Source organism: Oncorhynchus mykiss, chromosome 7 (genome assembly GCF_057628025.1).
Source record: "Oncorhynchus mykiss isolate SJ-2025 chromosome 7, ASM5762802v1, whole genome shotgun sequence".
Taxonomy (NCBI): Eukaryota; Metazoa; Chordata; class Actinopteri; order Salmoniformes; family Salmonidae; genus Oncorhynchus; species Oncorhynchus mykiss.
In genome coordinates this window covers 49,587,290-49,615,222 of record NC_143028.1, presented here as the reverse complement: position 1 = coordinate 49,615,222, position 27,933 = coordinate 49,587,290, and the positions used below count along the sequence as shown (strand labels likewise).

The following is a 27,933-nucleotide window of genomic DNA, read 5'->3' as shown; positions in this document are numbered from 1 at the left end:
CGTTCACAGCTTTGTGGAAGTTACCTGTGGCGCTGATGTTTAGGCCAAGGTATGTATAGTTTTTTGTGTGCTCTAGGGCAACAGTGTCTAGATTGAATTTGTATTTGTGGTCCTGGTGACTGGACCTTTTTTGGAACACCATTATTTTGGTCTTACTGAGATTTACTGTCAGGGCCCAGGTCTGACAGAATCTGTGCATAAGATCTAGGTGCTGCTGTAGGCCCTCCTTGGTTGGTGACAGAAGCACCAGATCATCGGCAAACAGCAGACATTTGACTTCGGATTCTAGCAGGGGGAGGCCGGGTGCTGCAGACTTTTCTAGTGCCCGCGCCAATTCGTTGATATATATGTTGAAGAGGGTGGGGCTTAAACTGCATCCCTGTCTAACCCCACGACCCTGTGTGAAGAAATGTGTGTGTTTTTTGCCAATTTTAACCGCACACTTGTTGTTTGTGTACATGGATTTTATAATGTCGTATGTTTTACCCCCAACACCACTTTCCATCAGTTTGTATAGCAGACCCTCATGCCAGATTGAGTCGAAGGCTTTTTTGAAATCAACAAAGCATGAGAAGACTTTGCCTTTGTTTTGGTTTGTTTGGTTGTCAATTAGGGTGTGCAGGGTGAATACATGGTCTGTTGTACGGTAATTTGGTAAAAAGCCAATTTGACATTTGCTCAGTACATTGTTTTCATTGAGGAAATGTACGAGTCTGCTGTTAATAATAATGCAGAGGATTTTCCCAAGGTTACTGTTGACACATATTCCACGGTAGTTATTGGGGTCAAATTTGTCTCCACTTTTGTGGATTGGGGTGATCAGTCCTTGGTTCCAAATATTGGGGAAGATGCCAGAGCTAAGTATGATGTTAAAGAGTTTTAGTATAGCCAATTGGAATTTGTTGTCTGTATATTTGATCATTTCATTGAGGATACCATCAACACCACAGGCCTTTTTGGGTTGGAGGGTTTTTATTTTGTCCTGTAACTCATTCAATGTAATTGGATAATCCAGTGGGTTCTGGTAGTCTTTAATAGATGATTCTAAGATCTGTATTTGATCATGTATATGTTTTTGCTCTTTATTCTTTGTTATAGAGCCAAAAAGATTGGAGAAGTGGTTTACCCATACATCTCCATTTTGGATAGATAATTCTTCTTGTTGTTGTTTGTTTAGTGTTTTCCAATTTTCCCAGAAGTGGTTAGAGTCTATGGATTCTTCAATTGCATTGAGCTGATTTCTGACATGCTGTTCCTTCTTTTTCCGTAGTGTATTTCTGTATTGTTTTAGTGATTCTCTCTCTCTCTCTCTCTCTCCCAGTGTACCTTTCTCATGCTTTCTGTACATGTGAAAGACAGAGAAGATGTAAATGGTATATAAGTAACGGATGTAAGGGGAGAGAAATTATTTAATTTTACAGCACACTTACAGTACTTACAGTACTATCACAGTATTTACATTGTGTCTTCTGACTATATTCTTTGTTTCCTTAATAGGTTAGCATTAATATCTGCAATGTGAAGTGTGCAGTATCTATATGCCTTTAGGGTTCCTTATCAAGTCTGACTCAGTCCCAATCTGCAGATGCCTGATAAGGAATGTTCCCAGGTAATATAAATGTAACGATGTGCTTGTGTTCAGTCTCTGCCTCTGATATCTGCAGCACCATTCCCTCTGTTGAGGCCAGTAAACCATGAGATAATGGATGCCTCTCCCATTGTTGTGTCTGCCTCGCCCACTGGCCTCTGAGTGTGGGAAAGCTAATCCAGCCTGGTACACATGGCTTTGTAATGCTAATGGCCTCCTATAAATAGGGGAGTGGGCTCCTATCTCAGCTCACAACCTTCTCGCCTTCCTCAGAGAAGCACACTCTCTGTCTAACAGAATGGCTCCTACCTACACCAGAGACTCTGACAACACCATGCTCTCTACTAAAGACAAACATAAAGTAAGTATTGTTTATAACATATGTTTGTGTCATAGTTTACTACTGAATCCTTTTCTTCATGATTTGAACTTACAGGACAGATAACTAACTGAATGCCCTATTTTCTTCATCAGCTAAGGAAACCAGTTGTGGAGAAGATGCGTAGAGACCGCATCAACACCTGCATAGAGCAGCTCAAGACCCTGCTGGAGAGGGAGTTCCACAAACAGGACCCCAATGCCAAGCTGGAGAAGGCTGACATCCTGGAGATGACGGTGGGGTTCCTGAAGCAGCAGCTGCAGCCTCAGCGCCCAGTCCTTCAGAGGGCCCACAGTGAGGGCTACTCCCAGTGCTGGAGGGAGACACTGCACTTCCTGTCTTCCAGCTCCATGAAGGACATGATGCTCCATAACCTCCAGAGAGCTGGACAGGACATCTGTCTCTCCTCTCCACTCTCCTCCCAACACCAAAACCACAGCCAGGGCCCAGTGAAGCAGGCCATCACAGGCCACAAATCAGTCTGGAGGCCTTGGTAGAACCACTGCATAGAGAGACTATCTCACAAACTGGATGGATGTTTACCATCTTTCTTGCTGTAGGAAATACATTTCCAAACGTTATATTGAAATTATATTATTTTCTTGTTATATTTGAACGGAATTCTACTGATGTGATTATTTGTTCTCAGAGAAGGAGCTGAAAACATATTTGTATTAATTCATAATGAAGAATATGTTTGATATTTTACGTGTATGTTTATGTGTGTATGCATGTTGTGCTCACTTGATGCACCAATGTGTTCTTTAGTCCTTTCATTTTCTATGAAGATGATTTGTAAAGGTCATATCTTAACGTGTATGGTTGCTTAGCTTACTCAAATCTTGCTTTAACTCTATTGTATGTACTGTCCTATTGAAGGACATTTACAAATGCTTTGATATGTCTTTTGTAAAGGCTTTTTGGGACATTGTTGTTCCACCATAGGCACTGTTGTGCTGTGAAATGTATTGTTGACACCGTGTGTCTTTCATTCTCACTTGATAAAGTGAACAGACACCTAAAATGGATTCCAATAAATGTTTTGGAAAGTAACCATACTGTGTGTGTGTTTCTAAAGGAGTTGTAGTGAAACAGGGGACGATGGGACATGTAGAAAAAGTCATAATGTACAGGGTAGATGGAAAGTAACAACAGGTCCTTTATGAAGGACAGCAAACATCATATGACAAGCGTTATAGTTTGTTGTCCCCTGTTTGGAGCTGTCTGTAAAATAGACTACTATGAATCTGCTTTATGAGTAGACGTAGACAACACTTTTCTGCTATCTAAACTTCCTGCCATGTGGCATATGACTCTTATGGAGTCGACTCAGATTTTGGTGATGAATATAGAATCAATTCTATTCTAAATTAAAAATAAAAAATTATCACGTTTAAGTGAAACCCTTTTTTAAAAGGAACAGATTGCACATGATGAGTCCTCATGCAAACTGTGGCGGCAGGTAGCCTAGTGGTTAGAGCATTGGGCCTGTAACTGAAAGGTTGCTAGATCGAATCTCCGAGCTGACAATATGAAAATCTGTCGTTCTGCCCCTGAACAAAGCAGTTACCCCACTAGGCAGTCATTGTAAGTAAGAATTTGTTCTTAACTCACTTGTCTAGTAAAATAAAAAAAAATACTGAAATATTTTGTTGTGAAGACATTGTATTTTCACATTGTAACCTAAACTGGGTCCACAAGTGGACATCATACTAATATAAACAATGATACTGACAATACATATTGGTAATATTGATTATTTTATCGCCACTGAAGTCTCAAGTCTCTCTCTCTCTCTTTCCCAATTCAATTCAAAGGGCTCAATTTGCATGGGATACATGGTTGCCTTTTCTTGTGGCAACAGGTCACACATATTGCTGCTGTGAAGGCACACAGTGGTATTTCACCTTATAGATTTGGGAGTTTATCAAAATTTGATTTGTTTTCAAATTCATTGTGGGTCTGTGTAATCTGAGGGAAATATGTACTGTCTCTCTAATATGGTCATACATTTGGCATGAGGTTAGGAAGTGCAGCTCAGTTTCCACCTAATTTTGTGGGCAGTGTGCACATAGCTTGTCTACTCTTGAGAGCCAGGTCTGTCTACAATGGCTTCTCTCAATAGCAAGGCTATGCTCACTGAGTCTGAAAATAGGCAAAGCTTTCCTTAATTTTGGGTCAGTCACAGTGATCAGGTATTCTCCCACTGTGTATTTACTCTCTGTTTAGACCCAAATAGCATTCCAGTGGTCTCTGTTACTTGGTTAATTCTTTCCAATGTGTCAAGTAAATATCTTTTAGTTTTCTCATGATTTGTTTGGGTCTAATTGTGTTGCTGTCTGTCTCTCTCTCTCTCTCTTTCTCTTTCTCTCTCTGTCTGTCACACTCTGTTACACACAATTCATGTACTCTAAATCTCAGAATCTACTCTCTTCATAGGTCAAATGTCAATAATCGTTTTATTAAAGTTGCAGTCTTTAGTTTGTAGCTCTAATTAAAGATAAGTTTGATTATTTATTAATTTGCATGTGTTGATAATATGTTTAGGTTGTATGTACTGACACCCCAATAAGAGAACATTAAATGCATACTCATGTAATAATTTATGTATATAGTACAGGTATGATTAAAATGAGATCATGAGCATCGGCGCACACACACGTGTATGTGCCATTGTGTGTGTGTCCAACGTGCCTGTCTTGGGCTTTGTATATAAAGCCCCAGGCTAACGTTGGGCCGTCGGCTCTGTCAGCTCTGGTTTCATCAAACAGCTGGTGAGCCGGGCCACTGCCTGACTGCCTGTCGGGCTGTGTGACTGTGTGGCGTGTCTCTCCTCGGCTTTCCCACACTCCTGTTTCATTCTCCCCTTTCATCGCATGGACAAAGGAAGTGTGCCGCTCTAAATGATCCTCTAGGCATGATGCTGAGAATCCTGATCCCCCCCCTACCCACTCACAGCCTAGAGAAAAAAACTGCTTATTCATTTAATCATCATGTCCTTCTTCATTATTAAATACAAGTGATTATCGTTAACAGTCCCTCTGTATTTCTTAGCAAGAAAAAAAAACATTTGTTGTACACATTTCATAAATAATGTATGAAACTGGCATGCATTTAAATTTGGATAGTATTCAAACTAGTTTTGATTTACATGTAAATTACTTTTCTCGTTGAAGTATAATCCACCCTGTGTGCCATTGCATTTATTTATCTGTTCTTTAATCTAATGGTGTGTACAAAATAAAGTCTGAATCCACTTCTATTATATTAGAGAATTCATTGACTTAGTGACACAACAGTGCTGTGAGGGTTAAGCTTTGTTTTGAAGATGTGAGTGTTAATATCTATATGACAGGATGGGCCTGTGCCTGTTGCAAGGCCTCGCTGTGTAGCGTCGTGGGAAACCTATCTTATCTGCCTGATGCAAGCAGGTGTCAGTCTGGAGGGTAAGTCTGCTCCCAGGTGATAGATTAGAGTCAACACACCTTAAGCAAACACACACACCATCTCACACACACACACACACCATCTCACACACACACACACACACACACGCACACACACACACACACACACACACACACACACACACACACACACACACACACACACACACACACACACACACACACACACACACACACACACACACACACACACACACACACACACACACACACACACACACGACACCAGCCATGACACACATCCTCCTCTAAACTGACTGACTGCTGCTCCACCCACAGCCAATGCATGGTCTCTCTCTCACTCTCTGTCATGCACGCGCGCACGCACACACACTCAGTCACATTGACACTCACACACAAAGTCATTGATGTTATCTATTGTCCTAATCAGGGCTGTTATTGGTTGAGGAGTGTGGGAAAGCTGGGTGAGCTCCAGACCCATGCTACCAGATGCAGCCCATGTGGTATACACACTAAGCCAATCCCTGATAATTGATTATTGACCTCTACAAAGTATCAATATGCCCTGTTCAAGACATGCAGTTCCACCACCAATACCAACACACATGTCCCAGCACAACATGTACTAATAAACATGTTATGAGCTATTTTTTATGTTTTTTTTATTTGTATTATTCCATTGACTGTACATCACTTTCAATGTGATCTCTACTTAACAAAAACATGTTAATGTAAATGTCAAGATAAACCATGCAACATTTCCAGGTTGGTGTTGAGGTGTGGCCTCACCAAATTAAGCAACTATATTTGGGCAGGCAGCTATTTTCAAAATGTATATTTGAAAAGAAGTGCATCTCACAAGATAAACTATGCAATGCAGCAGTATCCAATAACTTCAATGTAACAGCTAGATAGAGAATTCCATTACAGTACTTGTGACCTTACAACTTAGGTTTACAGGTATTAGACTGTGATTTACTTTATATGATATGGCCAGATGCCTGCTCTTCTATCTATAGTATCTATCAGTACATCTGCCTGTTTGCGTTATCTGTTGTTCCCTGTTTATCTCCACTTACGTTTATAAAATTGTTACTTTCCATCTACCTTGTACATTATGACTTTTTCTACATGTCCCATCATCCCCTGTTTCACTACAACTCCTTTAGAAACACACACACAGTATGGTTACTTTCCAAAACATTTATTGGAATCCATTTTAGGTGTCTGTTCACTTTATCAAGTGAGAATGAAAGACACACGGTGTCAACAATACATTTCACAGCACAACAGTGCCTATGGTGGAACAACAATGTCCCAAAAAGCCTTTACAAAAGACATATCAAAGCATTTGTAAATGTCCTTCAATAGGACAGTACATACAATAGAGTTAAAGCAAGATTTGAGTAAGCTAAGCAACCATACACGTTAAGATATGACCTTTACAAATCATCTTCATAGAAAATGAAAGGACTAAAGAACACATTGGTGCATCAAGTGAGCACAAAATGCATACACACATAAACATACACGTAAAATATCAAACATATTCTTCATTATGAATTAATACAAATATGTTTTCAGCTCCTTCTCTGAGAACAAATAATCACATCAGTAGAATTCCGTTCAAATATAACAAGAAAATAATATAATTTCAATATAACGTTTGGAAATGTATTTCCTACAGCAAGAAAGATGGTAAACATCCATCCAGTTTGTGAGATAGTCTCTCTATGCAGTGGTTCTACCAAGGCCTCCAGACTGATTTGTGGCCTGTGATGGCCTGCTTCACTGGGCCCTGGCTGTGGTTTTGGTGTTGGGAGGAGAGTGGAGAGGAGAGACAGATGTCCTGTCCAGCTCTCTGGAGGTTATGGAGCATCATGTCCTTCATGGAGCTGGAAGACAGGAAGTGCAGTGTCTCCCTCCAGCACTGGGAGTAGCCCTCACTGTGGGCCCTCTGAAGGACTGGGCGCTGAGGCTGCAGCTGCTGCTTCAGGAACCCCACCGTCATCTCCAGGATGTCAGCCTTCTCCAGCTTGGCATTGGGGTCCTGTTTGTGGAACTCCCTCTCCAGCAGGGTCTTGAGCTGCTCTATGCAGGTGTTGATGCGGTCTCTACGCATCTTCTCCACAACTGGTTTCCTTAGCTGATGAAGAAAAGAGGGCATTCAGTTAGTTATCTGTCCTGTAAGTTCAAATCATGAAGAAAAGGATTCAGTAGTAAACTATGACACAAACATATGTTATAAACAATACTTACTTTATGTTTGTCTTTAGTAGAGAGCATGGTGTTGTCAGAGTCTCTGGTGTAGGTAGGAGCCATTCTGTTAGACAGAGAGTGTGCTTCTCTGAGGAAGGCGAGAGGGTTGTGAGCTGAGAGAGGAGCCCACTCCCCTATTTATAGGAGGCCATTAGCATTACAAAGCCATGTGTACCAGGCTGGATTAGCTTTCCCACACTCAGAGGCCAGTGGGCGAGGCAGACACAACAATGGGAGAGGCATCCATTATCTCCTGGTTTACTGGCCTCAACAGAGGGAACGGTGCTGCAGATATTAAAGGCAGAGACTGAACACGAGCACATCGTTACACTTTTATTACCTGGGAACATTCCTTATCAGGCAGATGGGGACTCGGTCAGACCGTAGACTTGATAAGAGACCTTAAAAGCATACCAAATGAGACACTGCACACTTCACATGGCAGATAGGCAGAGAATAATCACACTAAAGAGATTATTAACATAAAAAAAGTAATTGTATGTAAAAAAAATATATATATAAAAAAAATGAAGACATAAGGACATGTGCAAATAATGTTAGATAAAGAAAGCCAGATAGATGTCTTGTATTATCTTTCATGATCTTTGTCATGCTTCATCCCAGTTATCCTGACCCCTACACTTACAGCAACAGTTAGTATCATTAATATGTAGGGCAAATTGATTATTCATCTAAAGCATATTGGTCAGATCTCCCAATGGAGAAAGCACACTTCCAATCTGTCCCTCCAGACAACTAAACTGTGTGTGTGTGTGTGTGTGTGTGTGTACTTTACATTAAATTAGTTCGAGGGCTAAAGTATGCAACTGCATCTACCGACAGACGTTGCAGTAAACACAGAATGTAGACTACTACCGTAAAGTGTGAAGTGAAAGGCAACCACACATTCGATTTCCTGTGGAGCAGCGCGTGGATCTAGCTTTATGAGTTATTTGACGAGCACCATGGGTGCAAAATGCATCTTTGATGTTTGTGCTAACGTGTGCCCGGTTACTCCTGTTTCCCCTCTATCTCACCACGTGGTGGACATCAAAGATCCGTCAAAGGAGACAGACTATTTTGCTCAAGGTAAATGGTGGGGTGTTGGGCAGTGTAGTTAGGCGCCAAGATAGGTGTGATTAACCAGCACACTTTTGGGTGGCAGCATGTCCCATTCACACACTTATGTTCCTTCCAACAGTGTTAGTGGGACATGGCAAATGGGGGATGTCATCAGATATATGTCGCTGAAATTTTATTGCAGTCGTCGGCTATATGGTTGGCTGTGTGTGGAGTGTGGGAAAGTTTCAGGTGTTAAAAATCCACGCAATTAGGTCGGGATACGCATAGTATAAATACAGACTCCACAGACTCATCACAAACTTATTTAGATTGGGTTGCTGGGCTGCTGTAGCCTACATATAGCTTTGTGTGAGAGCTCGTTGAAGAATATCCACTCTTAAACGTCCCAAGTTGGAACGCCTGTTTCCAACGGCCTGTTTCTAACGGCCATGGCTCCTTTTGCTGAAAGCAATATGCTTACTTATGTTAACTCGTCCTGTTCATCCAGTAATAAGGTAAGTAGCCGAATGCTCGGCATTTGACAAGCACAACACCATTTTATTTTCATATTTTTTTAGATTCAGTTTAATTATCTCGAACAATAGCCTAATATTTATGTATTTATCCTTCCTTTAGTTACGGAAGCTCGTTGTGGAGAAAATTCGGAGAGACCGCATCAACATTAGCATTGAGCAACTGAGAACACTTCTCCACAGAGGACAGATATGTGGACAGCAGCAGCAGCGCTTATCCAAACTGGAGAAAGCGGATATTTTGGAGTTGGCCGTGAGTTTCTTACAGAAGGAGACCAAAACGGGCGTTTCGCCCACCTACTCCCAGTGTCTGCAGGAGACCCTCCGCCACCTGTCCCTTCACGCGCCCCTGCAGGCTGCAGAACAACAGGATATCAAACGCTTTTACGTGCTCCAGAAAACAGCCCTGTCCAGGAGCATGTCAAGTGAACAGCACGCGCAGTCTGCAGCCAAGCGGTCAACATCAAGGTCATCATCACGGCGGTTCCAAGGCTCTCTGTGGAGGCCATGGCAATAGCCTACTGACAACGATCACTGCATCACAAGACTAGGGAAGAGTACCTGAACATTTTGGATCATATTTGCTCCTCTCAACCCAACAACCAATGCTGTCATTGATTTGTCTTATTTTCAGTATAGGCTTTTTATTGTCAGTTGTTCAACATTTGCACATATCTTGTTTTGATGTACCCAGGAAATTGTCTACAGTGTATGACGAACACTGCTTCAAAGCAGTTGTATTATTATAGGGAGTAAGCTTCTGGAATTATTTTGCCTTTTGTAAAGGCGTTATACTCTATTTTGTTGTATGATGTTACTTCTCTTTCAAATTCAGCAATGATTATTTTCACATCATGTTGTAATTGATACCACTTATTAAACATTCCTGATTATTTTCTACTGGTTCTATCGGTTCTGTCTTCTATCTCTTTCCCTCTTATCACACTGACTCAAGGTGCACTAAGCCAATTGTGGAATGACTTTCAACATAATTATCTAAGTAAGCTAACATTTATAAATCTTAGCTAGCAATGGCATTAGTAACTTAGTTCAGAAAGACTTCGCTTCGTGTGCTGCAATGTACAGTGGCGGGCAATTCTAGTTCAGCACCATGGACAATTCAAGAGCTAATCGCACACCAGGGGGCGCCACTAGATAAGTATTTTCAAAATCTTCTACACTTTTAGCTGTGGGTATTCACTTTTTTGGGTTTAATCCTCACAATCTAAATGTGAAATTTAGCCCATTCATGTCCTTGAGTGAGGAGATTAGTAAATACTAAAGACAGGGAAAAAAGTGAAGAATCAATTATTTTTATTGCTTTTATAGTTTATTAAAATTGACTCAACATGAATAGACAAATAATAGTGATTTAACATCACAACCAGAACTTGGACAATTCTCCAAGACTTATGATACTCTATCATAGTATAGGAAACATATTTACTGTCTTTATAAAAAGACAAAACCTTGTTTAAAATTAACAATGGGTCTATGTGAGAGAATACACATTTATATGCAATATCTTTAATGCTGAAATTATCTGAATAACATTCACATGAAGCAAATTCTATATTGTTAATCTGACACAGATATATTACCCAGTTTGGGTGAAGTCTAATCCCGGAGGAAGTTGAACAGACTGGTACATACTCAATAACTTTTCAATATTACTTTATCACTACAAAATGTAGTGGTATCATATAGACAATCACAAACAGATATAAAACCTATTTTGGGTTAAACATCCTCATGGAGGACAATTCAAGTTATTGTTGATCATTAATTAAAACATAATCAACACGTTTCATAAAACATAAATGGTTATTATTTCAATTAACACTTCTAAAATGGAGTGTTCATCGACTAGATCATTTTCATAGAAAAAAAATAAAACTAAGTTCTCAGTCACAACAAGACTTTTAAAACCTCCTGCATAAGAAGAAGATGAGGAATATATATTCCTATTCTCATTACTGTCCACAACATTAATCTTAGACCAACATGGTCCATTTTGTTTGTTTGTGTGGAGCTCCGGTCTGTAGGACTTTACCAGGGCCTCCAGAGGGCTCTGTTGACTGAACTCTTCTCTTTGCTGATGCTGTGCTGGGGTGGGGGACTCAGCTGAGACAGGTCACTCTCCCTTCTGTTCTTATCAGAGGATGGCTGAAGTATCTTGAAGTGGCTCAGCAGTCTTCTCTGGAATGTGTCTTCACCTCATCCTTGGACAGGAAGTGCACAATCACCTTGACACACTTGGAGCAGTGGAGGCTGTTGAGGGGAGGACGGCTCATAATAATGGCTGGAACGGCGCTAATGGAATGGCATCAAACACATAGAAACCAAGAGTTTGATACCATTCCAACTATTCCGCTCCAGCCATTACCACAAGCCTGTCCTCCCCAATTAAGGTGCCACCAACTTCCTGTGACCTGGAGTAATTAACATGAGGAGGAGCTCACTGGCTGGTACTGTTGTTGTTGTCTCAGGAAGCAAACTGTCATCTCCAGGATGTCTGCTTTCTCCAGCTTGGAGTCAGACTGCTGGTTAAGGGTCTCTGGACCCAGGAGAGACTTGAGCTGCTCAATGCTGCTGTTTATACGATCTCTGCGTAACTTCACTGTCTTTCAGTCTTTCTTAGCTGCAAGAAGAGGATAATAATGAATAACCTTATTCTGAAATATGACATTATTGAAACAAATAAACCATTACAATTGATTTAATTTCCTTGAATTTAAATCTTTAATTTACCTTATCGGTCATTGTCAGGTGCTCCTTAATAGATCATGGCTGAAGTGATTGTAGGTGCCATGGCTTGATCTCTGTGCTGTAGATGCCTCTGTGTAGAAAGTGAATCTGATCTCTACTGGCTTCATCTCTCCTATATATAGTCCCAAATCTGCATATGAATGTGTGTGTCTTGGGCTTGTTGGAGTTTCTCACAGTCTGTAGCCAATGGGTGAACTTGGGAGGACAATAAGAAATGTGGAGCTGCCACATGCTCAGTGTTCTTATTGCTGGGGGACAATGGTCACATCTCAGGGGAACAGGTGGAGGGGTGGGGGTGATGGAGAGTGACTAACAGAGCGCTGTGTGACTCTGGGAAAGTGGTGACCCCCAGATCTGCTGCCTGATGTTGGGATCAATGACACTGACAGAACACACACTCATCATCACAATTTACACAGATCCTCTACATTAAAACTTTTGATTGTTGGGTTTGTTGTTGAATACCATTATTTTTGATACAGTACATGCTCAGTCACATTTAAGCACTAGAAGATGGGTTTGACCTCTTTGATTCTGCTGATATGAATATGTTGTGCTCTCCAAGAGTTTAATTTCAAGGTAGGGCTGCTATTAAGATCCTGTTTGGATCACAGTTGACTGGCTGATGATGGTTATTTATTGTACTTTCTTAGGCTCCTTCTCTAAATTGGCTTCATTCCTTTTAGAAATGTGTGTCAAATACAAAACCTCCCAATTATTGCACTCAGTATGATCAATACGACATGAAATGCATAACAAACTATGAAAAACGTGCACATTTAAGTGGAGTCTAATTGATGAGTATTGAAGTGATTGATTATTGATGTTCTTCTTGAAGAGAAAGAGTTTTGTATCTACACACCTTCACTACTTCTGTATTCGGAGAATGGAGGGAATTCTCCTTCAGTGTTGAGAGTTCAGAGGTAGCAGATGTGTCCTCTGTCTTGGGGCTATTGGTTAGTGTGAGTAGAGAGCGGATCTGAGTTTCCCACACTGAGTCCTGTGTGCTGTGATGAATGTACTACTAAAGCTGCTCAGTGGACTAGTAGTGACGGCCATTGGCTCTGTGTTGTCTAAAGAAAGAGCCTGACATCACCGACCATCTGGATTCTGGAGGGAAAAACCAGGACTGGCTGATTCAGGTCCTGAACTCACAAGATGCTGATACACTGTTATAGAAACATCATTACAATAATTATACAGACAATAGGAATATAATGCATAATACAAATGGCATTGAAAGTTATCATAATAAAGTTATCAAGAGTAATAAATAACCCCAAATACACCCTCCTACCCATTCTATCCACTCAACAATACAAGTGTGCCTATTCCCCATTGAGGCTCACAGGTGGTACTGATGAGGCTAAACAGAGACTCTGCTTTTCAGAGCTTTCCCACACTCTGCCCATTGAGAGAGCTTTTCCTAAACAATTGAAGTGTGTCTTGTTATATGCTAATTCATCTCTACACGGGCAGTTCCCATAAAGCCACTGCAGGTAAAGCCCATTACTGAAATATTTTTATTAAAAAAACTGATAAAGATACACTGTTACAGATAATCAATGCAAACCTGTGTGCTTGTGTACACAAACAAATAGTGTGTTTTAACTATACCCAACATACAAACAGTATATAGTGCATTCGGAAAAGTATTCAGACCTCTTGACTTGTTTCACATTTTATTTCGTTACAGCCTTCTTCTAAAATGGATTAAATTGTTTATTTTCCTCATCAATATACACACGATACCCCATAATGACAAACAAAAACACATTTTTATCATTTGTGCAAATGTCAACAAAAAGCAAATTGCGGAAATATCACATTTGCATAAGTGTTCAGACCATTTACTCAGTACTTTTTTGAAGCACCTTTGGCAGCGATTACAGCAATGAGTCTTCTTGGGTGTGACGCTGCAAGCTTGGCACACCAGTATTTGGGGAATTTCTCCCATTCTTCTCTGCAGATCCTCTCAAGCTCTGTCAGGTTGGATGGGGAGTGTTGCTGCAAAACTATTTTCTGGTCTCTCCAGAGATGTTCGATCGGGTTCAAGTCCGGGCTCTGGCTGGGCCACTCAAGGACATTCAGCGACTTGTGCCGAAGCCACTCCTGCGTTGTCTTGGCTGTTCGCTAATGTTTGTTGTCATGTTGGAAGGTGAACCTTTGCCCCAGTTTGAGCGGTCTGGAGCAAGTTTTCATCAAGAATCTCCCTGTACTTTGCTCCATTCATCTTACCCTCGATCCTGACTAGTCTCCCTGTCCCTGCCGTTGAAAAACATCCCCACAGCATGATGCTGCCACCACCATGCTTCACCGTAGGAATGGTGCCCGGAATCCTTCAGACGTGACACATTGGCATTCGGGCCAAAATGTTCAAACTTGGTTTCATCAGACCAGAGAATCTTGTTTGTCATGGTCTGAGAGTCTTTAGGTGCCTCTTGGCAAACTCCAAGTTGGCTCTCATGTGCCTTTTACTGAGGAGTGGCTTCCTTCTGGTCACTTTACCATAAAGGCCTGATTGGTGGAGTGCTGGAGAAATTGTTGTCCTTCTGGAAGGTTCTTCCATCTCCACAGAGCTCTGTCTGGAGCTCTGTCAGAGTGACCATTGGGTTCTTGGTCACTTCCCTGACCAAGGCCCTTCTTCCCCGATTGCTCAGTTGGGCCGGGTGGCCAGCTCTAGGACGAGTCTTCTTCCAAACTTCTTCCATTTAAGAATGATGGAGGGCACTGTGCTCTTAGGGACCTTCAATGCTGCAGCCATTTTTTGGTACCCTTTCTCAGATCTGTACCTCAAAACAATTCTGTCCCGGAGCTGACTTGGTTTTTGACACGACTTGGCTTTTGCTCTGACATGCACTGTCAACTGTGGGAACTTATAAGAACAGGGGTGTGCCTTTCCAAATCATGTCCAATCTATTGAATTTACCACAGGTGGACTCCAATCAAGTTGTGGAGACATCTTAAGGATGATCAATGGAAACAGGATGCACCTGAGCTCAATTTCAAGTCTCATTGCAAAGAGTCTGAATACTTATTTAAATAAGGTATTTCTGTTTTTAAGGTTTTATAAATTAGCAAACATTTCTGAAACCCTGTTTTCACTTTGTCATTATGGGTTATTGTGTGTAGATTGATGAGCAAAAAAATGATTTAATCAATTTTAGAATATGGCTGTAACGTAACAAAATGTGGAAAAGGGGAAGGGGTCTGAATACTTTCAGAATGCACTGTAAATACTGGACTAATTGCATTGATCTTGAAGAAGAAGAAGTACTGCCCAAATGTGGCGCAACAAAGCTAATTATCAAAACATGATATCTTCAACCTTTATTTTGATCATGTTTATATTTGATCAGTTTTCTTCCTGCAAGACACAAAATACAGAACATTTATAGGCTCATTAGCAATAGATCCCTAGATTTCCCCATTGAGACCCAGACCCTCGCTCTAACCTCTGACAGTCCAGGTTAGAGGTCTGAATCTATTGCCCCAAAGGGGCTCTGTGAGTGAGTTTTCCTGGATTTCCCACGCTCTCTCCGTTCACTGCTTTCAATGGAGGAACAATAGAAGTGTGTCTTATTACACATCACATTATGCAGCCCCGCAGCCGTACATTTTTAAACCACTAAGATGACAGCAGAGGTTTTCTGGAGTCACCTGGAGTCACTGATGAACAAACTACATTCAATTGCAATACATTCTGATATACTAAAAATACATTTATGTAAAACAGATGTTTCAGTAAAAACAACACAGCCATGCTTCTGGGAACTCATATGATCAATTATGTCTTTCAAACTACATCACACTTTAGTGATATTATATGTCAAATAAACAGCCTGAACGTTTCATTCATATTTTCGGACTATATCAAACCAATTCATGTGAAGTTACAATGTGTGATTAAAAAAATATTTATCGTACTCTGAAAATGTTGAACAAAGCACAAAGAGGTGAACGATATATATTTAGTGTGTTATTCTTTCAAGATAATTCTGTAGAATCTAAACTCATAGTAGGCTTTGTTTGATTCAGCTCCATATGGTCTAGCTCGTAGCTCTATGTGGAATTTGATAAATCAGTAATATAACTGTGATGGAAGGTTGTCAAGAGAAGAATAGAGTAACAAACAACAAGATATCATTTCATGATTTGTGTATTTATTGAGTAGCTCAATGAGTCTCGTCGTTGAAAACCTTAATTTAAGGTAAATATTTCAATAGAAATAAAGTGACTAAACATCACAACAATAAATCTCCAGACATAAGATACTTTTACAGAGTATAGGATACACAGTTAATGTCTTTTGAAAATAAACAACAGGTCTTACAATGAGAGGGAACAGTTTTCTCAGTGATGCTCTAGCTTAGGTTGATCAATATCAAACAGATAACTGCTTCACAGAAGATGCTCAATATAACGTCAACATGACCATATCACTACACAAATGTAGCGGTAACAAAAAAACAAACAGTTGTTTTCTCTTAAACGTTTTGACCTTTAAACAGATGAGTCATAGACAATCACAAAAAAAGGTATGATAAACTACACATTTTGGGTCAAAAGTCCTTACGAAAGATCATTCAGGTTATTGTTGATTTTGAATGAACACACGATCAACATAACTAACACGTTTCACAAAACATAAAGGTTATGATTTCAGAAATGCGATTAAACTGAAAAGTCTCAATCACAGAAAGTCTTGTAAAAACTCCTACATAAACAGAAGGTAAAGAAGATCTATTCTCATCCATGACATTAACTTTAGACCAACATGGTCCATCAAGTTTGTCTGAGTGCAGCTTCTTCAGGACTCTACCAGGGCCTCCAGAGGGCGCTGTTGACGGGATTATTCTCTTTACCGATGCTGTGCTGGACTGGTGAGCTCAGCTGAGGCAGGTCACTCTCTCTCCTGTTCTTATCAAAGGATGGCTGGAGGCTCTGGAAGTGGCTCAGCTGTCTTCTCTGAGATAGTGTCTTCACCTCATCCTTGGACAGGAAGTGCACAATCTCTTGGACACACCTGGAGTAACCCTGATTGACAGGTGCTTAGCATGAGGATGAGCTCACTGGCTGGTACTGTTTCTGTCGTCTCAGGAAGCAAACTGTCATCTCTGATTCTTGATGTCGATGTCTGAATAACTTCTCCACTACTGGCTTTCTTAGCTGCAAGAAGAGAAGAGGAGAGTCATTAATAACCTTATTCTGATATGGCATTATTGAAACAAATAAACCATCCATCAAAGTAAATAAATGTCCTTGAATTTGAATCTTCAATTTACCTTGTTGGTCAGACTCAGGTGCTCCTTAGAGTGGATCATTTCTGAAGTGATTGTAGGTGCCATGGCTGGATCTCTGTGCTGTAGAGGTCTCTGTGTAGAAAGTGATCTGATTTCTACTGGCTTCACCTCTCCTATATATAGTCCCAAATCTGCATATGAAAGTGTGTGTCTTGGGCTTGTTGGAGTTTCTCACAGTCTGTAGCCAATGGGTGAGCTTGGGAGGACAATAAGGAATGTGGAGCTGCCATATGCGCAGTGTTCTTATTGCTGGGGGACAATAGTCACGTCTCAGTGGAACAGGTGGTGGGTGATGGAGAGTGACTCACAGAGTGCTGTGTGACTCTGGGAAAGTGGTGACCCCCAGATCTGCTGCCTGATGTTGGGATCAATGACACTGACAGAGCACACACTCATCATCACAATTTACATGTGAGATCGACGCAGATCCTCTACATTAAAACTCTTGGTGTTACCCAAATCCTTTAGATTGTTGCATTTTGAAGAACAGTCTGCTATTTCCTTGATACCGTGCAGTTTGGTCACATTTAAGCACTTTTAAGCTCTGTTTTAAGCTCTGTTAATCTGATACGATGAATGACTTGAATTGTTTTACTTTATTTATAAACAGTATATCCATTTGGTAATTCCTTGTGATTTCAGTACAATTAGACAATAATCGGGCAAAGTAGGATGTCATCTGTTTTGGGAGTCCAGATGCAGCAGAGTGTGTCCTCTCTCTTGAGAGAGCTAGTTGTTTTTCCCACACTGAGTCCTGTGATCAATGCACTACAAAATCCGCTCAGTGAACCATTTGTGACGGCAATTAGGTCTGTGTTGTACTATAGACAGAACTTGACTTCACAGACAATCACACTTTTAGAAAGGGATTGTTAGCCAATCAAAAGAGCACATGATTGTGTTTACTTTTGAACAAAACCTTACATTTTTACTTTTTGTTTAATGACAAAATATTTTAAATTCCCTTGGGATTTTGAGTGCTTTACTTCTGTCTACACAAATATGTGGGCTACACACATTTACTAATAAAGATTGTTTAATCATAGAGATAGAAAAACTGAAAATGGCTTTCATAACTTTGGTAAACCTGAGATCCCTTTATTTAATCTTTCTTTTATTACCCTCATAAAGTGTGCCTTTTCCCCGTTGAGACTCACAGGTGCTGGTGGGACTGACAAAACTAAACTATGACTCTGCTTCCGAGAGCTTTCCCACACTCTGCCCATTGAGAGAGCTTCTATTAAACAACAGAAGTGTGCCTTGTTAAATGTTAATGAATCTCTAAACAAGCAGCTCATTAAAAGCCCCCTTTTTTATTTTTAAAATGTTCGCCTAAATGACATACCTAAATCAAACTGCCTGTAGCTCAGGCCCTGAAGCAAAGATATGTATATTCTTGGTACCATTTGAAAGGAAACACTTTGAAGTTTGTGGAAATGTGAATTCTGTAGGAGAATGTAGGAGAATATAACACAATAGATCTGGTAGAAGAAAATACAAAGAAAAAACCAAGCAGTCTTTTTCTACCACCTTTGAAATGCAAGAGAAAGGCCATAGTTGTTGCCGTCACTCTGGTTGTAATTCTGATAGTGTCCACAAGATGGAAGCAGTGTATGTGCAAAGTTTCAGATGGATAACGTGAAAAATGAGTGAACAACAAGACTTTAAGTGTGAAGTTCCCAGGTACATTTGGGCAAATCGTGAAGAAGACATTCACATTTTTATTCCATTTTTCTGCAAGAATATCGTCAAATCTGTATACTTGGACTTTGATTTAGCTTTCCAAGTATTAGTAGCCATATTATAAGTTTAACATTTGCAAAACAACCATTATTGATAACTTCATAACTCTGAATATCCTGTCGTACAAAGGCATACTGTCGTACAAGGTTAGTAGCTACATTGTACGACATATACATGGTTTCCGGATACTCCCATAAAGCCCAGCTCATTGGCTATCTAACTAGCTTAGTTTGACCCCAATTGGTGCTTATTTGACAAAGATACAGTCGTTCAAGTGATGGCCGCCCGGCGTGCCATTAAGGCGTCGCTCTCTGACCAAATATGGTGTCCATTAGGATATACTACACCCCTAATGAAATAGTGAAATCTTGTTACCTTCTAGGATCTCTGAGGAATACATACGAATGTGATTTGACTCGCTGAATTACGCCGGGAAGAAATGGCAGCAGTTTTACGGGCGCCTAACCAATTGTGCCAACATCCTCGTTATTTGCTAGAGGAAGCGACGCAGGTACAGAAGACAAAGAGCCGGATGCCTTGCCAGGACCCGGAGAAGGCGAGTGGGAAAGCTGCCGTTACCGTCAATACTACTCGCCAATGTGCAATCATTGGACAATAAATTAGACGAGGTACGATCACGAATATCCTACCAACGGGACATCAAAAACTGTAATATCCCATGTTTCACGGAATCGTGCCTGAGTGACGACATGGATATTCAGCTAGCGGGATACACTCTGCACCGGCAAGATAGAACAGCACACTCTGGTAAGACGGGGGGTGGGGCGGTCTGTGCATATTTGTAAACAACAGTGCGAAATCTAAGGAAGTCTCTAGATTTTGCTCGCCTGAAGTAGAGTATATTGTGATAAATTGCAGACCACACTACTTGCCTAGAGAGTTTTCAGCTATACTTTTCGTGGCTGTTTATTTACCACCACAGACAGATGTTGGCACTAAGACCGCACTCAGTCAGCTGTATAAGGAAATATGCAAACAGGAAACCACTCACGCAGAGGCGGCGCTCCTAGTGGCCGGAGACTTTAATGCAGGGAAACTTCTATCAACATGGGCAAATTTATATCAACATGTTAAATGTGCAACCAGAGGGAAAACAATTCTAGATCACCTGCACTCCACACACAGAGACGCGTACAAAGCTCTCCTTCGCCCTCCATTTGGTAAATACGACCACAACTCTATCCTCCTGATTCCTGCTTAAAAGCTAAAATTAAAGCAGGAAGCACCAGTGACTCAGTCTATAAAAAAAGTGGCCAGATGAAGCAGATGCTAAACTACAGGACTGTTTTGCTATCACAAATTGGAACATGTTCCGGGACTCTTCCGATGGCATTGACGGCTAAACCACATCAGTCCCTGGCTTTATCAATAAGTGCATCGATGATGTTGTCCCCACAGTGACTGTACGTACATACCCCAACCAGAAGCCATGGATTACAGGCAACATCAGCTGTTCCAGACGACTGTGTGATCACGCTCTCCGTAGACAACGTGAGTAAGACCTTAAAACAGGTCAACATACACAAGGCTGCGGGGCCAGACGGATTACCAGGACGTGTGCTCCGGGCATGTGCTGACCAACTGGCAGGTGTCTTCACTGACATTTTCAACATGTCCCGGATTGAGTCTCTAATACCAACATGTTTCAAGCAGACCACCATAGTCCCTGTGCCCAAGAACACAAAGGCAACCTGCCTAAATCACTATAGAACCGTAGCACTCACGTCCGTAGCCATGAAGTGCTTTGAAAGGTTGGTCATGGCTCACGTCAACACCATTATCCCAGAAACCCTAGGACCCACTCCAATTTGCATACCGCCCAAACAGATCCACAGATGATGCAATCTCTATTGCACTCCACACTGCCCTTTCCCACCTGGACAAAAGGAACACTTATGTGAGAATGCTATTCATTGACTACAGCTCAGGGTTCAACACCATAGTACCCTCAAAGCTCATCACTAAGCTAAGGATCCTGTGACTAAACACATCCCTCTGCAGCTGGATCCTGGACTCCCTGACAGGCCGCCCCCAGGTGGTGAGGGTAGGTAGCAACACATCTGCCACGCTGATCCTCAACACTGGAACTCCCCAGGGGTGCGTGAACAGTCCCCTCCTGTACTCCCTGTTCACCCGCGACTGCATGGCCAGGCACGACTCCAACACCATCATTAAGTTTGCTGATGACACAACAGTGGTCGGCCTGATCACCGACAAACACGAGACAGCCTATAGGGAGGAGGTCAGAGACCTGGCCGGGTGGTGTCAGAATAACAACCTATCCCTCAACGTTACCAAGACTAAGGAGATGATTGTGGACTACAGGAAAAGGAGGACCGAGCACCCCCATTCTCATCAACCAGGCTGTAGTGGAGCAGGTTGAGAGCTTCAAGTTCCTTGGTGTCCACATCAACAACAAACTAGAATGGCCCAAACACACCAAGACAGTCATGAAGAGGGCACGACAAAGCCTATTCCCCCTCAGGAAACTAAAAAGATTTGGCATGTGTCCTGAGATCCTCAAAAGGTTCTACAGCTGCAACATCGAGAGCATCACTGGTTGAATCACTGCCTGGTACAGCAATTGCTTGGCCTCTGACGGCAAGGTACTACAGAGGGTAGTGCGTACGGCCCAGTACATCACTGGGGCAAAGCTGCCTGCCATCCAGGACCTCTACACCTGGTGGTGTCAGAGGAAGGCCCTAATAATTGTCAAAGACCCCAGCCACCCCAGTCATAGACTGTTCTCTCTACTACGGCATGGCAAGCGGTACCAGAGTGCCAAGTCTAGGACAAAAAGCTTCTCAACAGTTTTTACCTCCAAGCTATAAGACTCCTAAACAGGTAATCAAATGGCTACCCGGACTATTTGCATTGCCCCCCCCCCCCCAACACCTCTTTTAACGCTGCTGCTACTGTCTGTTTATCATATATGCATAGTCACTTTAACTATACATTCATGTACATACTACCTCAATTGGGCCGACCAACCAGTGCTACCGCACATTGGCTAACCGGGCTATCTGCTTTGTGTCCCACCACCCACCACCTGCCAACCCCTCTTTTACGATACTGCTACTCCCTGTTTATCATATATGCATAGTCACTTTAACCATATCTTCATGTACATACTACCTCAATCAGACTGACTGACCGGTGTCTGTATGTAACCTCGCTACTGTATATAGCCTGTCTTTTTACTGTTGTTTTATTTCTTTACTTACCTATTGTTTACCTAACACCTTTTTTTGCACTATTAGAGCCTGTAAGTAAGCATTTCACTCGTACTGGCTGTCAGACTCTCTCCCCTTCCTGTTCGGGTGGCGCTCGGAGGTCGTCGTCACCGGCCTACTAGCTGCCACTGATCCTTTTCCCCCTTTCTGTTGACTGGTTTCACCTGTGTTGTGTTTAGGCTGATTAGTCGGGCTATAATTACCAGGAGGCCCGCCTGCTCTTTGTGCGGGATTGTTTTGTGTGACTTGTGTGCACGAATGAGGTTTGCGTGTTTCCCATTTTATGGGGTTTTGCTGGACTGTTTAAGTCCCCGTGTTTGGGGCATTTGGTTTGTGTGCGCCCTGTGTTTCGTGGGGTGGCTTATGTTCGCCTATAGTGCATTAAATAGCACTCCCCTGAACTCTCTGCTTCCTGCGCCTGACTTCGCACCCACTACACCCAGAACATTACACTGCCGGCAGAGAAGTCAGGCGCAGAAGAGCAAATTTAAGTTTAATAATAAAAGTCACCGTAAACAGAACAATCAATACAATGGGTACAAAACCCGTCACACACCAGACATAATGTGCACAAGCACTTACAATAAACAATTCCGGACTAGGACATGGGGGGAACAGAGGGTTAAATACACAACATGTAATGATGGAATTGAAACCAGGTGTGTGGGAAGACAAGACAAAACAAATGGAAAATGAAAAATGGATCAATGATGGCTAGAAGACCGGCGACGCCGACCGCCGAATGCTGCCCGAACAAGGAGAGGAACCAACTTCAGCGGAAATCGTGACATTCACTGTAAGGTCTACACCTGTTGTATTCAGCGCACTTGACAAATAAACTCTGATTTGATTTAATTGGATTTGAAACATTGTTTAGGGTGAGATTTTCACAGATTCCTTTCTTTGCAAATTGAACGAGTGAGTCGAAATACAAAAATTATTGTGCATGCTATATGGATCTTTTTAGGATATAAAGGAGTTTATCTAACAAAACGCCACTTCATGTTATCTCTGAGACCCTTTGAATGATGAATCAGAGAAAGATTTCAGAATGTAAGGACACATTTCACCTTCAGAGGTGAATTTATCAAACCTATCGTGAAGAAAAAAGTGTTTTGTTGTTAGGAGCTCTCCTCAAACAATAGAATGGCATTGTTTCGCAGTAATAGCTACTGTAAATTGGACAGTGCAGTTATATTAACAAGAATTTAAGCCGACAAGAATTTAATTTCAGCCGACATAAGACACTTATATGTACCGACATTTGTTGTTTCTCTAAAATCTGCGATCTAGACACAATGCACTGCATAATTCACAACTGTCTCGTTGACGGAATGCCGATCTTTAAGAAGTTTTAAGTCCCTGGTGGCAAAGCTCATTAGTGAAATATTGTTCTTAAGAAATAGATAAAGACTCACTGTTACAGAGTATCAATTAAAGTTGGATGTGTGTTTGTGTACACAAACAAATTCCATATTTTTAACCATGCCCCACATATAAACCATTTAGAAAATGTGTTTAAATGCATTATGCCACTGGTTATGTAGATAGGCCTTAATGACCGCAAGGCACTACAGAGGGTAATACGTACGGCCCAGTACATCACTGGAGCCAAGCTTCCTGCCATCCAGGACCTCTATACCAGGCGTTGTCAGAGGAAGGTCCTCAAAATTGTCAAAGACTCCAGCCACCCTTGTCATAGACTGTTCTCTCTGCTACTGCACTGCAAGCGGTACCGGTAGGGCAAGTCTAGGTTCAAGAGGCTTCTAAACAGCTTCTACCCCTAAGCCATAAGACTCCTAAACATCTAATCAAATGGCTAACCAGACTATTTGCATTGCCCCCCCCTTTTACGCTGCTGCTACTCTCTGTTATTATCTTTGCATAGTCACTTTAAGAACTCTACATACATATACATATTACCTCAATTACCTCCAATAACCGGTGCCTCGCACATTGACTTTGTACCGGTACCACCTTTATATAGCCTCGCTATTGTTATTTTACTGCTGCTCTTTAATTATTTGTTACTTTGGTTTCTTTTTTTGGGTGTATTTTTCTTAAAACTGCATTGTTGGTTAAGGGCTTGTAAGTAAGCATTTCACTGTAAGGTTGTATTTGTATTTAGCGTATATGACAAATACAATTTGATTTGATTTGTAAGTGGGTTCTTGTAGAAGGGCACATTTCTGCCGCAAAAATACATAATGGATGCCTTCAAATGTTTCAAATATGATGTTTTTATTTTTATTTTCAAAACATTTGCAAAGTCCTACCTCCATGAACCAAGTGCTCAACATTTATTTGTTAATAAGAAATAGATCCATTGATTACCCCAATAGAGAGCCAGACCCCCCTCTAACCTCTGACAGTCCAGGGTAGAGGGCTGAGTCTGTTGTCCCTAATGGGCTCTGTGAGTGAGTTTTCCTCAGTTTCCCACACTCTCTCCATTCACTACTTTCAATGGAGGAACAATAGAAGTGTGTCTTATTGCACATCTCATTAGCTATTGAGTTTTGAGGGCACAGCTGCCCTAAACTTTTAGAGCACTAAGATGACAGTAGCAGTTTTGGTCCAACACCTGAAATTACTGCTGACCAAACTAAACTCACTGAAATGGAATTGTTGTACATTCTGATACACTGAAAATACATTTATGTAATATATGCATATCAGTAAAAAGAAATCACATTCATGCCTCCTGGGGAATATTTATGATTAATTATCTCTTTATAGTCACTTTCACATGCCAACTGAAACAATTAATGCAATGTCTTGTCATGTCTTTCCTGGTTAAATAAAGGGAAAAAATGTAATTATGTGTGGATAGAAATGTCTAACTTTTATCTTACGTGGTAGACTTAGAATGAAGCACCCAGAGAGGCACAAATTAATATGGATTCAATATCCTTGTTTACAGTGATGGGTAATAGTAGGCTTTATTGTTTCCACATGTGGAATATCATGAATCAGTAATGTAACTGCGATGGAAGGTTGCCATCAAACCAAACAAGATTTAATCGAATGATTTGTGTATTTATTCAGATTGACTCAATGATTCATATCATTAAAGACCTTAATATAAGGTAAATATTTCAATAGAAATAAAGTGATTAAAACATCAAGAACTTGGACAACTCTCCAAGACATAGGATATACAGTTACAGACTGTATAAAATACAACATATTGTTCAAAATAAACAACAGGTTTTACAATGAGCGTGAAGTTTTCACCATTTGCAATGTGCACATTATTCAAATCATGTGAGCCACTTTTTCACACAAAAAGTGTCCACACAAAGTCTGATCTTAAAACAGATCAAATATCGCTAATCACAGATTTTTCCCGCGCTACAGACGACTTTATCGGTCCGGTAATACAGGACTAGAATACATGTTTTTTTAACAGAAGATGTGCAATATAACGTCAATATGATCATTTCACTACACAAATGTATTGGTAACAAAGCAAATATGTTCTTTTTTTTCTCTCATACGTTCCCCTTAAAAAATATAAGGCATAAACATTCACAAGCAGATTGGTGATATAACACCCATTTTGGGATAAAAGTCCTCATGGAGGGCCATTCAAGTTATTGTTGATCATTTTAATCAACACGCTTAAAAAATACTACAAAAATGTAGTGCTCATCAATTGGATCATTTCTTTCGAAAAAACATTTCAACTTGTTCAGTACAACTGAATTTAAAAGTCTCAATCACAGCTATACTTAAAAAAATCTACATGAGCAGGAGATGAAGAAGAAGATATCTTCCTATTCGCATTACTCTCCATGACAATAATCTAAGACCAACATGGTCCATTGTGTTTGTCTGGGCTAAAAGATCATCTGAGGCAGGTCACTCTCCCTTCTGTTCTTAGTATCTGGAAGTGACTCAGCAGTCTTCTCTGAGATACAGAGAAGGAGTAACCCTAATTGGGTCATGCTGAGCAGGATGAGGAGCTCACTGGCTGGTACTGTTGCTGTTGTTTCTGTCATCTCAGGAAGCAAACTTTCATTTTCAGGATGCCTGCTTTCTCCAGCTTGGAGTCAGACTGCTCGTTGAGGATCTCTGGACCCAGGAGAGACTTGAGCTGCTCAATGGTGTTGTTGATACGATCTCTGCGTAACTTTTCCACCACTGATTTTCTTAGCTGCAAGAAGAGAAGAGTCATTAATAACCTTATTTGGGAATATGGCATTATTGATACAAAATCATTATAATGTAATTAATTTCCATGAATTTGAATCTTCAATTTACTTTATTGGTCAGATTCAGGTGGTCCTTAGAGTAGATTATAGCTGAAGTGATTGTAGGCTCCATGGCTGGATCTCTGTGTTGTAGAGGTCTCTGTGTAGAAAGTGAATCTGATCTCCACTGGCTTCATCTCTCCTATATATTGTCCCAAATCTGCATATGAATGTCTGAGTCTTGCGCTTGTTGGAGTTTCTCTCAGTCTGTAGCCAATGGGTGAGCTTCGGAGGACAATAAGGAATGTTTCCCAGATGCCTCAGGCAGCACACTTCCCTCCTCTGAGCTTCACAGCACAGCTGGCTCCCTGCACAAAGCTGAGTGTGCCCCAGTCACACGCCCTCTTCTCTCTGGAGCTGGGAGCCACAGAGACACACGGCTTCCCACACTTCTGCATGCAGTCTGCTGAGCCCTGACACACAATATAAGTGTGTCTGCTATCACAAAGACCTACTGCCTGTTCCCATGCAGGGACACAGAATGGCTTACAGGGCAAACCATCTGGTTCAGCTATAACTCACTTCAGAAAGACACTCTTTCAAAAACAAACAAATCAGTTTCAATTTGTACAAACACCCGTTTCCAAAACTGTTTTCCTTCAAAAGGTAAGCAAACAACCTTTTTGATATATTTTTATTTCAACATATATATATATATATATATATATATATATATATATATATATATATATATATATATATATATATATATATATATATACTGTAAATGTTCAAATCTGATATAATTGACACCTTAGGATATGGGAATAATTTATCCTATTTACGTGGTCAAAACTTTCACATGGCAAAATAACTGCGATGGCCAGTTAATAGTCCAATGTTTTGCTGATGGTTGGCTATCAATCTAAAGACAGGAAATCCATGCAACTAGGTTCGCATCACTGTCTTTATCATATTCCTACCATAAAATGGTCATATTATAAATAAGACTTGTGTTGTTGTGTTTTCTGTGATGCGTATATGTGTTGCAATGAGCACAGAGACTTGTGATCCTAGCATATGTGCCATATTCTAATTCTGATGATTTCTGACATGGGAACTTGACACTGGAACGTGAGTTTTCTGAGTACACATGGGCAAAGACACGTTCCCACGGACTAAAGTGGCCGACCTCTTTGCCGTATGGCATCAAGAACAACATCTCACCTGTCCTGTGTTGAATCCGCTATTATTCCCACTGACTATTGTCCCACCATCCGAGCCCTCTGATTGGCTGCAGAGCGTATGACAGCGCAGGAGGAGGCATATAAATAAATAGAAAATGGAGATGCAGAATTCACTAACGAAGACTCTCTAAGCATCAGCTGACCCAAGTCCAGCAGCAACGCAGAACAGCAGAGG

The 27,933-nt window shown here is 41.0% G+C and overlaps 3 protein-coding genes, 2 long non-coding RNA genes and 1 pseudogene across 6 annotated transcripts; 2 read left to right on the top strand and 4 right to left on the bottom strand.

The window, feature by feature from the left end:
* Nucleotides 1–1,788: 1,788 nt before the first annotated feature.
* On the top strand, nucleotides 1,789–3,020 carry LOC110528016 (transcription factor HES-5). Its single transcript, XM_021609790.3, has 2 exons — nucleotides 1,789–1,949; nucleotides 2,063–3,020. The coding sequence occupies exons 1-2, from the start codon at nucleotides 1,887–1,889 to the stop codon at nucleotides 2,462–2,464; spliced, it is 465 nt and encodes a 154-aa protein (XP_021465465.3). The 5' UTR covers nucleotides 1,789–1,886; the 3' UTR covers nucleotides 2,465–3,020.
* Nucleotides 3,021–6,583: 3,563 nt separating this feature from the next.
* Nucleotides 6,584–7,763, bottom strand: LOC110528013 (transcription factor HES-5-like). Its single transcript, XM_021609788.3, has 2 exons — nucleotides 7,655–7,763; nucleotides 6,584–7,541 (listed from the first exon to the last, which is right to left on the bottom strand). Exons 1-2 carry the CDS (start codon nucleotides 7,715–7,717, stop codon nucleotides 7,140–7,142), a joined length of 465 nt encoding a protein of 154 aa, XP_021465463.1. The 5' UTR covers nucleotides 7,718–7,763; the 3' UTR covers nucleotides 6,584–7,139.
* A 1,402-nt stretch (nucleotides 7,764–9,165) lies between these two features.
* LOC110528968 (transcription factor HES-5-like) lies at nucleotides 9,166–9,766 on the top strand. Its single transcript, XM_021611133.1, has 2 exons — nucleotides 9,166–9,231; nucleotides 9,353–9,766. The coding sequence occupies exons 1-2, from the start codon at nucleotides 9,166–9,168 to the stop codon at nucleotides 9,764–9,766; spliced, it is 480 nt and encodes a 159-aa protein (XP_021466808.1).
* A 780-nt stretch (nucleotides 9,767–10,546) lies between these two features.
* On the bottom strand, nucleotides 10,547–12,117 carry LOC110528014 (uncharacterized). The gene is made up of 2 exons (XR_002474179.3): nucleotides 12,001–12,117; nucleotides 10,547–11,890 (listed from the first exon to the last, which is right to left on the bottom strand). It is a non-coding gene; the product is annotated as an uncharacterized LOC110528014 (long non-coding RNA).
* A 4,616-nt stretch (nucleotides 12,118–16,733) lies between these two features.
* Nucleotides 16,734–17,393, bottom strand: LOC149982580 (transcription factor HES-5-like; annotated as a pseudogene). The gene is made up of 2 exons (XR_016497305.1): nucleotides 17,304–17,393; nucleotides 16,734–17,187 (listed from the first exon to the last, which is right to left on the bottom strand). The product of XR_016497305.1 is annotated as a transcription factor HES-5-like (transcript).
* Nucleotides 17,394–25,231: 7,838 nt separating this feature from the next.
* On the bottom strand, nucleotides 25,232–26,690 carry LOC118965383 (uncharacterized). The gene is made up of 2 exons (XR_005052710.2): nucleotides 26,582–26,690; nucleotides 25,232–26,474 (listed from the first exon to the last, which is right to left on the bottom strand). It is a non-coding gene; the product is annotated as an uncharacterized LOC118965383 (long non-coding RNA).
* Nucleotides 26,691–27,933: the final 1,243 nt, after the last annotated feature.